Here is a 12705-nt window from a genome sequence, read left to right as displayed (position 1 = left end):
GTGATGATACAAGAATAAATTACTTTAAATTAGAACATACCTTAGGCTTTTTCAGCCTTGGGCAATATATTGCTTAGCAATTTTGATGTCCTAAAATGTTTTTAAACTTAGCCTCAACCAGTGTCACAGTAATACTCAACATGATACTGACAGAAAAAAGGAAGAGTTAAAGCATCAGAAAAACTACAATATGTAGCCACAATGTGGTCAGCAGTATACAATGTAACAACCAGTTCCATCTACTTCATCCCAAAGTCTCCTAGCTTTTTTCTTATTTAATTCCTAATGATTCCTTAGGAAGGAAGGCTGCTTTACAAGGATTCACTTTCTTCCTGTAAATACGACCCACAAAACAAGATGAACAAGCTCTTATTAGATGCTGTATGCCTACTCTGTGCAAACCTTCATACACAAGTACTCTATATACTTCTGTAGTTTGTCTGCATGGCTTTGTTTTTCAAGGTACACAGTTATCACCCTGATTTACACTTAAAAGATCCTGACAGCAGAACTGCAAGGTTCAGAAACACAGGAAAGTCAGGTCTCTACTTTCTATGAAATTAGTCCTTTCTCAAGTATATTTTGTCCCCTTCTTGTTGCAAGCCTCAAGCTTAAACTTAAATGAGCACAACTTTCAGTATCAGCATGCAGCATTCACCTGGTTAGTAGTAGAGGCAGGAAGGCAAGAGAAGGAAGTTACAGATCTATATAGCAATATATAAATCCAAGCAAATATCTGGAGCTGCCAGAATCAATTACCAGTACAAAAACCTCACAGTTCTTTACCAAGGACAGAATCGTGAAAACACTGTCAGCTTATACAGCATGCTAATGTGAGCCAAGAAGTCAAAGGAGCAGAGGCAGCTACAATCATATAAGAAAATACAAATTTCAGATCAGAAGTAATACATCTGACAAAGCTAGTATTAAATTTCCACTCTCTCTGTTCCGGTCATATTCCTAAGGACTCAGAAGTGACCCTATCTGGCTCTCAGAACACACAATAGCAACAAGCAATGCTGAACAGCCAATTTCCTTGCTTTCTAATGTGTGGATGGGTGAGCAGGTCCCACTCCTTCCAAGCTTGGCCTGCCTGCCCCTTTGAACTATGAACAAGGTCTGCTATGGCCTTGCAGGTTTGCTGTATCGTCATCGCTCCACCCCACTCACCGGTGTTCAACTTAGGGAAAAGAGGAAGGCAAAATATGCTGCAAAATATTTGCTCCTGCTCTGTGGCACCACTAGCAGAACATGTTAATTAGGCAATCTGATCCAATGCATGAAATGTCTCCTCCAACACTGGAAACAGATCTGGGGGCTGACAACTACATCAACAGGCATAGTTTACTTCACTAATGATCACTGCTTGCATTTTTTGTTCCAATTTAAGTAACAGTGCAATGACACAAGACCAAAAGACTCTAACTGTAGTTTAATAGTGTTGGCACAAGCCTGCTCCAATATTTTTCTGAGAATATGTTTAACATTACCAAGTAAAATGTATTTACCTATTAATTGAAACACCTGAATAGCAAAACAATAACATTTAAATTCATTTTACAGATTACCTACCCAAAAAAAGAAACAAAAAAAAAAAGAAAAAAGGGACTCTATGCATACAAACACTATTATATATTGTTCTACTTATCCCAATCTGTACCCACACACATGTCACAGTTAGTGGAGCTGTACACATGAATGTCTTGCTTCTACTTTATTTAATCTTGGGGACTTCACTGCATAGGCAGCCAACCAGTTACTTGCACTGTGCATTCTTATAATTTAAAATGCCAGTAATGATGCTGTGTTCCTTTGATTCACTGATCCAAAAAGGATCAGGAATTAATTCCTGAAAAACATCCTGAAATTCTTAGAACTGTATTCTACTATTTTGCAATGGGGCAAGTTTTTAGTCTTTATGTTTGCTGGTTTTGGTGTTTATTTAAGGTAACTTATACTAAACCATGAGGCATCATGTGGTACCAAATGAAGTGTCTTCCCAGTCAGAGTCTAATGCAAAGACGGACCACACACTTCAAATACACAAGCCAGAAGGGTCATTCCCAAGAGATGTTTTTGAAACTGTTTTTAATACATACTTACATATGGCACAGCTTCTAGTGTTCTAAACATGTCTGTGGAAGTAACACATGAAATGCTGGTGAAGGGACATTGGTTTACAAGATTTTTATAGCTATTTCTGTTAATATGACATTACTGTTATCAAGTTTAACATTTCAAAATAACTTTTTAGTGCATGCACTGCAAAAACTGTTTAAGCTACAAATAGCAAGTAAAAATAATGGGCATTGTTTTAATCAGTAAATGAAACTCATGATAGACAGATATTCATTAAAATACTTTTATTTATGTATAGTATAAAGATGTTTTTCAACAAACATTATATTGTACAAGAGCAGACTTGAGTTTGATTAACACTTTTAAATTCACTTTAAAGGGGAGTCTCCCTGAGATTAAAGGTTTCTTGCATATCACATCAGTATTTAATCCATGCTATCAGGAAAACACAAAAACACTCTGAAAGATTTGGACATGAATATTTAGTGGAAGATGGGCCTGAAAGGATGTATTGAAAACTATTGGACAAAAATATCATAGTGGTAATGTGACTCCTCCAAGATCATGACCAGTACTGCAAGTAAGAATAAAAAAAAAAAAAAAAATGAAGTGGGTTCAGAGGTTCCAAAACAATGACAAGTTTTGGAAAAAAAACACTGGATAGAAATGGACGAAAACACAAACTCTGATTTAGGAATGCTGTACAAAGACAATAAGAACCAGATGACTGGACAAGGTGTCTCAAATCAGACATTTTTCTTTAAAAAAAAAAAAAAAACAAAAATCCCCAAACCAAAATAACTGAACACCACTATCCCCACCACAGTTTGCTGGTTTGAGTTTTTATTGTTTGGGCTTTTTCTTGTTCCACAAGAAAGCAGTGCCAAGTCCCTAGAAGTCACCTTGGCAACCAAGGAATTCACCCAAAATCATGTTACACAAGTTTTCCAAACCCACAGCATCATACCCTATGACCCAATCCAGCCACTGCTGAAGCTGACTGAATTTTTCAAAATCGGATTGTGAATGAGGCTGTGTAAGGCCCAACAGGACTGGGATTAATTTCACTTCAACAAAATTTACAAACATTATATGGCTACTCTAACTCTGGGCTGAAAAGGAGCACTTAGTTATAAGGGTAAATAAACCCCAAAACTCTCAGATCAAGAACTTTTTCAGACTTTTTTCAGAGCAATGTGACTTCCACAGTAATAAATCAGAAAATCCTCCTACAGGGAGCAGTCAATAGACAGTGAAGAATCCCAGAAGTCTGGAATTGGAAGAGACCTTACAGATTGTCCAGTTCCAATCCTCCTGCTGTAGGCAAGGACACCTTCCACTACATCAGGCTGTTCAAAGCCCCATCCAACCTCGCCCTGAACACTTCCACAGATGGAGTATCCACAACTTCTCTGGGAAACCTGTTCCAGTGCCTTACCACCCTCATAAGGAACAACTTCTTCCTAATATAATCTAGCTCTTGCCTCTTTTAGTTTAAAGCCATTACTCTTGCCCTATCACTACATGCCCTTATAAAAGGTCCTTTTATATTCAAGTATAAAAAAGCAGCTTTGTGTAACAGAACTGGTAACACCAACACTAAGCCATGAAGAAGATGATGAAGAAAGGTCTGCATTTTTGTTGTGCTGTATTTCTAGCTGGACTGTAAACTACTCCTAAACCAACAGAAATAAAATAAGCACTGTTATTTGCTTTATTGCATAGTTTTCTTGATCTAGGAGGTCTAGCAGTGTTTAGGTTAACAGGAGCTCTATATATTCATTATATAGTTAAGACATGCAAACCCTAAGTCTTTTTGTGAAAAAACTCACACTAGGATGCAAACTAAAAAAGACTGCATTGTGATGATAAAAACAATTTTAATGAAAGATTTTAAATTCAATTAATAAAGTTATACAAATTAATAATATAAAATATTAAACTTTAGACATCTGGTGCTGTGACATAAATTCCCACCTTTTTTCAGTCTCAATTCACTACTAACCCCCCACCCTTCCATACGATTTTTTTGGCACATAGGAACTTCACATTCTTGAACCAGCCACTGTAAGAATTACACACTCCTCCCAAACTTCTGATGTTTCCATTTTCTGTTAGGATTCTTCAGAATTCTGTAGCTGGGATTTCAACAATTATTACCTTGTTTTATCAAATCCAAACCTTCCAGTTTTAAGCTTCATAAGACTATACCATCATTCTGATACCTGATGACTTATTCTCTTCCTTTCTCCCTGGAACGCCTGCAAGTGAGGTTTGGATTCTGCAAGACATGCATTCAGATCATATGTTTTGGTTCCATAGCAAGGAAATCCATCCCTCTGGTTTCTTCTGAAGTACTTTTAACATTACTGTCCCACATATAACTCCTCAAGACAGGTACACCATTTCAAACTTTTGAGAACCCTTTTTAATATAGGATGGTGCCCAGGCAGACAACACTGTAACTTCATTCTGCCCAGCTTAGAAACAAGAAGGTAGCTTCAAACTTAGAATTTATCTATTATATAGCAGCACAATAACAGACAGAGCTGCTGTGTAAAATTACTATGACCCTCTCAGCCTGGTTTTCAATGGGCAATTTCAGATATTCACCACTTCACCATTATCAACAAGATCTGGCTATCTATTTGTGACATAAAGTAAGAAGTTTCCTCTCCATTACAGAACAGCAATTCAACTCTGTGTTCACACACAGTGCATTAGGGAACACAGCAACCCAAACACTCCCTTCACTCAGAACAAATCAAAGACATTCCCACCAAATATTAATAAAATGGGGCTGTTTACACCAAAGAGTGTTCCCTCAGACATTTAAAACAATATGCTCCACCACAGATCAGTCCACAAAGCCTCTAATTCATGGCTTGATCTAAAATTCTTCACAGCTTGGGCTCACCCAGTCTTAATGCTTTGGGAAATAAATCTGTGTAGCAGTCATGTCACACAGAGTTCCAATTAACCATTTTTTTAAAATCTCATTTGTTTCAAGCACCAAAACTAATACCCTGTCATTGTCCTGCCACTAGGCATCTCTCTCTTCTGTCATGATCTTTATCCCTCCATCCACTTCCCAGCATTTCACCCAAGAACCATCAAACTAAAATAAGTGGGAGAACATCCATCACCATTAGTCCCTATCTAAAGAACAACCCAGTTTCTCAGGTTAAGGAAATATTTTTGTCATGTGGCAGATAAAGTGCAAAGGATTGTTAGTGTCACTTGATATGCTCTTTAAAGTTAAATAAAAATATTAAAACAACCGAACTCCTACAGGAGGTGATATGGGCTTTCCTCCATAGAGAAGTCACCTTGGATTCTGAAACCATCTAAAAAATCCTAAGTGTATTCCCAAAAATAAGAGGAGCCATAACAGAAGTACTAGAGGAACTAATTATGTGATCCCTCATGTGGGACCTACCAACAAAATAATTTTTACTTATCAAGCAGCATTTTTTTCAAGAACAATACAGAATCACCTTCTGGTATTGCCACTTTCATTTCACTGGTTTCAAGTTCAGAAGGAGCCTTGGAGTTTATGCTTACCTACCAGACCACTCATATGGAAAATGCATGGATCTCCACATGCATGGTTTTGAAGGGTATGAACTCCTCCTATACTGAGGGCAACCTGAAAACTACAACTTTGACAGCAAACCCACAAACAATTATTCTCCCGTTCCTTAAGTGCACTTAAAAAAAGATTAAAAAAAAAAACCAAAAAAAACCAGAAAAAACAAATACCCAAAAAACCCCAAACCCACAAACCAACCAACAACAAAACCCAAACGTGGGCCATAACTGCATTCTACCTGCTTACTGACCAGTTCTGCCACTTGGAATGATTCACTGGCACACAGGAATTAGGTACCCATGCATACCTAACTTGGATCATAATTGATCTTAATAAACAATTTAACATAATTTTCAGTATCAGTATCTCCATCATATGTGAAATAGGATTCAAGTTAAACTTGATTCAAGCTAAGCTTAATAGATGACTTACTGTAAAGCTACTTTGAAGCATTAGGGAAAAAAAAACATGCCATTAGGGAGCACATCACTACTAAATTATGAAATACTGTCCATCGTGACAAATTGTTGGTGTAATTCATAATGAGGGTTGAAGTTCTTATATATATACACATGAGAAACATAAACAATGCTTTTCAACACTTGTGATGTATACACAGTACTACCAGCAAGGAGTCAGTGAGCTTCTCGCAAAATCTTCTAGTTCATGTGCCAAGAATGAGTTTGCATTGTATTCTTCTGTTACCCTGCTGGGAAAATTGTTGTTTCAGTGCTATATCCTCTTCTTTTGACGTGTTTCACCATTTAATTTTCCATTTTCCACTGCTTTATTTTCAAAGTTCCAGTCAGTTGGGTTGAGGAGCTGCTGAGTTTTTTTGTATGTCCAGTATGGGTTAAGTATTAGTGTAACAGCAAATAATCCGGAGAATAAAACAATAAAGTGAAGAAGTCCCAGATTTTCTACAATAGAATTCCAATTGAAAATACACACCCACCACATGTGGTAGGTAAGAATCATGCGACAGTGAAACAGATGGATCATCACCCACTGGTTTGCTTTCCAGAAAAAGGTGTTAGCGCGGCCAGCCTAGAAAAGTAAGAACACAAAATATGAAGAAGTGAGATTGTTACTTCAAGATAAGGAACTGAGGAATCTGTAGAACTAATACAAATATCCAGCTTTCATATACACACACTGTCAGGCATTTTTTCCTCACAGTGCAATGTTACCTCACAGCATTACTTCAATATGGCATCCCAAACTTGGTATGGATCTATACCGTACCACTGTGCACGTGCACACAGCACCACACTACTTGGAGGCCTGCACAAGTGCCATCATGACAAAAGCAGGCATGACAATAACACAGGCATGACAATAACCTGGATAAGTGCAGTTTTAGTGAAAAACTATCCAGACAAACCACAGAGATTATCTACGGACAAGTGAAATGCACTAAAACTGTTACCAACATAATCTGAAAATTATCACATTCTTACCTTCAGAAGCATCCAGGAAATGCACGTTGAGGGAGTACTCATCTCCAGCAACATTCCCATCAAAGGCAGATAATGACCAGATTTCACATTAATTACTAAACCAGCCAAGCCACCAAAAGCAAGCAAATGATGAACTACCAAGAAAACATCAAATGTTCTAAAAATAACGTTGGATACATGAACTGCTACATTTTCAAGCAAGAAAAATCCAGCTGCTATTAAACAGTTAAACCAACTCCACTTTTGCTGTGAATTGACTTTGTTAGCATGAAAAACAGGATCTATGAGCAAAGCCCATAACCCAGCAACACAACTCTGAAGTCCAAACACACCACGTGTGACTGCCATATTCCAAAAAACCTTCTCCTTTGCATACAAGGCACGGTAAGTGGTACTTCTCCAAGAAGACAACCAGTGAGACAGAAGAAATACTCCCAAGTAGATTAAAAAACCAGAAGCTAAAAATATCAAACGAATTTCCCATAAGAGATAGTCCCAGTCAAAAATGGTCCCAAACACTGAATCACCATTTGCAGGATTCATTTCTTCTCTTTTGACACTTCTCATCCCCACTATAGTCTCCTCCATGCCTATTTAGCCTCTGCTATTATGCAAAGCAGTAAGCATGAACTCTTCCATCTGGAACAAGGAAAAAAAAAATCAGTGAATTTTTAAGGACATCCACATATATAGATTCTAAACTCACATCCACTGCAGTTATGACTTTGATCCTGTTGCCATCTGGCACAGTCATCCCAAAGACAGGGAGACAAAAAAACCCTTAAGCAACAAGATTTACAACTGGCCTGTGAAGTCCCTACTAGTAAAAAGTAATGCACTGAAGCAAAAGCAGAAGAGGGTCAAGTAGGAAGGCAAGAAAGAGGAAGAGAAAATAAAAGAAGCAAATCCTGTTTTATTACTTATGAAACTTTTATTTCAACAACATTGCACAGTTATTGTCCTACTCCCCTGCTTTTCCTGCACTGATTTTCCAGCATGTGCTACAGCTTTGTGTGCAATTCAGAATCTCAAATATAGACCCAGGACATAAAACTACAGAAAACTAATGCAGTAATGGGGACCACTTTTACCAAAAAGAGGCTGTCACAGATCAAAACAAGACTCTGAAATCAAATTTCTGAACACTAAGCTGCTTAAAAAAAAGTAGACTCAGAAATGGAAAGAGTATGGAATGCAGACAAGCAACATTATTACATATTATTGGCAACATCAGAGCAATTAGCTGAACAGCCCAGAACTAAGAGCCTCAAGTTGTCCGAAACTTCCTGAACATGTTGCAGTTCAAAAACAAAGGCTTGTGAGAAGGGAAAAGTCGGATAACACCGAAATACTTTAACTCCAGCTCGTTTTATGAACCATATAGGTGACAGGAGCACGACCACCACAGCCGCCGCAACCTGTTAACACCACTGTGCGTCTGGGAGTCTGGTGAACGCAAGTGAAAAGACCACCAAGACCACCGAGGGCAGAGCGCCCGGCTCGGAGCTCCCGCCTTGCTTCAGCAGACAGCAAATGCCACCACCGCTCCCCGTGCTGCATGGCGTGGGGCACCTACTCGCCCTGCCCTTTGCTCGCAGGTGCCCCGTTCCAGGGAGGGCCGTGGACCGGGAGCCCCGAAGGCCCTTCGCCCGCTCCACAGCATGACACTTCGCAAGACCGGCCCGAAGTCCCAGCAGCACCCCCGCCCTTATCTCTCCGAGGAAAACCAGGGCAAAACACAGCAATTCCACGGCACGACAAGGCCCTGGAGAGCGTGACCCAGTATCACAAGCCCCGGCTCCAGCAGGGCCGCGACAGCCCCTCCGCCCTCGCACCGACACGGCACCGACATCTCCCGCAACCCTCCCCGCCCCCGGGGCCGCCGAGCCCCGCACGCAGAGCGGCCTCGACGCACAAATCCAACTCCTCACCCACAGCGCTGCCCGCAATGACAGGGCGGGACGGGACGGGACGGGACGGGACGGGACGGGACGGGACGGGACGGGACGGGACGGCCCTCCCCGGTCCCCCAGGAGCGCCCGGCCCAGCCCGACCCGCCTGGGGAGGCCTCGACCCGGCGGTCCCCCAGCACCGCCCGCAGCCACCAGGCACCCTGTGCGCATGCGCCGCCGTCAGCACCAACCACCGGGCGCCCCGGGATGGGGGGAGGGAGGCGCGTCTGTACCACGCAGCGGGGGCGGGGGGAGCCTTGTTTACAAGGCGCCTTTGTCTGGCGGAGCGCGGCGCTGACCATCGGCACCGCTGAGGGGCTCACGCTCGGTAGGTGCCTGCTCAGCAAGAGTGATAGCAAAACAGAAATACCTGTGGTGGCATAGCCAGTACATTTAGCTGCAATTATACCGTTTCATTAAAGAAAGCACGTTATTAAATGGATGTCACGGTGTTCTACTGCATGATTCTCTTCGTATTTGTGACGATTGGTGCTGTCATCCCAGTGACTCAGGCTGAATCTCCCGAGGTCGCTGAAACTGCCCCGGGAGGCTTCCTGCTCTGTGACAGTCCCGCACCCGCGGTGTATTTGGTCTTCGACAGGAGTGACTGGCAGGGACTCTGAATTTTTCCAGAGAAACTCTCAGCTCCGCAACAGATCAGGTGATTCTTCAAAAAGAGAGACCAACAAAAAAAAAAAAAAAAAAAACACACATAAAATCAAAACACAACTTCTGTCACGTGGAAGATTGGCCTAAAAGAGCTGAAATCCTAACCTGAGTCTACCTATGATGAGAGACCAGAGCTAGGAAATCTGCATCGGCAGTCTGACATGTTCTTGGTTTCCAGATAGGGAGAGGGAAGTGCTGCCATTCCCTGTGGAAAGCCGGGGTCCTGACACCATAGCAGAATAACTGGTCAGCAGAGGTTTTTGTGCATTTGCTTTTAATTGCTAACGTGATACCAGGGTCTGTGGCAGACCCATGAGCTCTGTGAAAAGAAAGATCTGTTCTTATGCCACCGCAGTAGTTTACATACAGGCAGCCAGCACCACCTGTTGCTTGGGAAAGTCTGGGGGCAAAACCTGCCTCTTGTGCCTTCTCTTGATGTGCTGGGTTTGAGGCACCTTTGCTCTGAGCTCCTCTGCAGACAGCCCGAAGGGACAGCAGGGCTCGGTGCTTACACACCCAGCCTCTACCGAGTGCCGCTGGAGTGAGTCACAGGCGGAGCGCACCTGCCGCTTCCCTACCAGTAACCTCAGGAGGACCAGGCTCAGCAGTAAATTCTGGGCAAGAAATTTCAGCCAAAATACTGATTTCATACAGCAGGCACGACGGAGTGGCAGAGATCATAACAACGTGCTCTGGCAAATTGGTCTTGTAGACAGGATGATTCATTTTTGCGCAAAAGGGAGAGTAAATTTGTTGCAAAGCCTTGGGATATGGTTACAGCCATTTACTAAGACTGTAGGAGAAAAAGGACCGCAGGGCCTGAGACATTCAAAGTAAAAAATCTGGAGGAGTTCTCACTTGAAAAGTACTTCCTAGCTGATGGTGGATATTCATTTATCAACCCGTTTTCTAGCAGGTGCTGGAGCTGTCCTGGGAAACTGGAAAATGATGATAAAGCTGATCAAGGAAAAGCTGGGAAGAATTAGGAAGAAGTTGCTCTCTCAAGCAACGTGATAGGGCTTAGGTACCAAGCACATGTGTTTTAGCTTTCCCCAGTTTTGTTATTTGCCAGAACCATCTTTAAGTAATTCCTCTAAGTTGTCTAAGTTCCTCCTTTAAGAAAGGAGATTCTTTTACTTACCTATAAAGAACTGTGACCATGATATCAAAAGCAAGATCACTAGCTGTTGCCTTTCTTGCCTTCTCAAAGCAATACTACATTTTTTAGTTACTGGCAGCCATAGCCATGTTGAAATAGTTCAGTGATACTTTCTGAGTCTTCTACTGATACTACAACCATACTTAGTAACAGACTTTTTGTAGGCGTTTCATTATGATCACTTCAGGTGTTTCAAAGTAGTTCTTCCTGTACTGCGGCTCATCTTCCACATTATGTCATGTTCAGTTCTCCCTTTTACAGACATTCTGTCTGGGTGCTACAGCATGCCCTGTCCAAAGCTAAATTTCCTATCTAGACTGTCTCAATTTTGGAAGAGTTTCTCAGCATCTTCAGAATGTCATGGCTGGAAGAGCAAAGAGCATCTCCTGGCAGGGATCCCTGCCTGCAGTCTGGATGATCCACTCGCTCCTTGTCGCTAAAAGCGTCTCCTTACTGATTTGGCAGTGCTTGCCTGAAGTCAAGGGCTGGATCTTTTTTCACTTTACAATACCTGTGTTTTGTTGCTTTAATGTCTATGTGTATATGTCCTCCACCATGTGGGGGCTGCCTTTTACTTTGAAACAAGTGGTTGGATCCCTGCCGTGAATTGGAAATTATTTCAATATACACTATTCCCAAAATATGTGTATAAATGTTGGCTTCAGAAGGTAATTTTGACCAGACTGCTGCTTCAAATGCCCAATTCCCAGGAACACTTGAGAAAAGTACCAGTTAGTTCAGGTGAACCTTAGCATAACTTAGTGTCATAGCAATAATTAAATACTGTGTGTGGTAACAAATCAGTAGCTCACCTGTTTTTTTTACAAATACACAGATACCTGATGATAATTAAAAATGTCTTTAGTTTTAACACTTTTATTTTCATTATTCCCCAAACCAAAGTGTCATGATCCCAAGTCCTTTTCCTGCTCCCTGTGCTTCCAGAGGCAGACTAGTCTCCCCTCTGTGCTGTGAGAGCAATAAAAGGTCAGCTTAGGTGATGAGTATGGGGGACACAAGGCCAAAAGTGACACCTTAAGTGAGAGAGGAACCTACTGTTTGCAGAGACTGCAGGACAATTACAGTAGGATTTTATGTGGTGGGAATACAGAATACGGCCAACCTGTGCTTCCATTGCCATTCACAGTGAGTTGAGTAATGTGTTTTAGGACCAAGTTGAGAAAGGAGTTTCAAACCTACTATCAAATTAATCCATCCATTGCAGAAAACTGTTTGTCCTGTAAACATTTGCCTTGGAGAGGTAGTGGCAGAAAAATCCACAATAAACCACTCTGAATTCTGCCTTTTGCAGTGGCAACAGAGGGGATTTTTCTCTCTGCAGGAGATAGGGCATGGTGGGGCCAGAAGTTATCTGTTGCAAAAGGAAAGGGATGGAGATTGGAAGAAAGCCTGCCTGATGAGGCTATTCCCTGATCATTTTATAGCTCTTTGGTATCCTCTAAGTAGCATATGAAGGTACTCAAGTTACAGCCTAAGGTTATTTTCATTATTTTTTTAATTCCAGAGTACCAAACATTTGTAGTCAGTGAAAGTCACATGATCATAAATAAAACCTGACCTGGTAATCTTCCTAATAGAGGATAAAAACTCTACTACTGATTTAAAAGCCAAGAACTCACTGACTTCTCAAAAGGTTTTAGCCCTCTGCTCTCAAAGTTTTAGAAAAACTCTCATGTTTACAGAAACTGATTCATGCATATGTTCACAGTTTATGTTGGTCTATCATGTGATCCTGTATTTCAGTGACATGCCTATTGAATTCTCTTTTTAAAC

The 12705-nt window shown here is 41.3% G+C and overlaps 1 protein-coding gene across 1 annotated transcript; it reads right to left on the bottom strand.

Moving 5' to 3' along the window:
* Positions 1-2270: 2270 nt before the first annotated feature.
* CLN8 (CLN8 transmembrane ER and ERGIC protein) lies at positions 2271-8909 on the bottom strand. The gene is made up of 2 exons (XM_062489723.1): positions 7132-8909; positions 2271-6718 (listed from the first exon to the last, which is right to left on the bottom strand). Exons 1-2 carry the CDS (start codon positions 7717-7719, stop codon positions 6404-6406), a joined length of 903 nt encoding a protein of 300 aa, XP_062345707.1. The 5' UTR covers positions 7720-8909; the 3' UTR covers positions 2271-6403.
* Positions 8910-12705: the final 3796 nt, after the last annotated feature.

Source organism: Cinclus cinclus, chromosome 3 (assembly GCF_963662255.1).
Source record: "Cinclus cinclus chromosome 3, bCinCin1.1, whole genome shotgun sequence".
Classification (NCBI taxonomy): domain Eukaryota; kingdom Metazoa; phylum Chordata; class Aves; order Passeriformes; family Cinclidae; genus Cinclus; species Cinclus cinclus.
The sequence above is the reverse complement of the archived record's forward strand: the minus strand, read 5'-3'. Positions and strand labels throughout refer to the sequence as shown.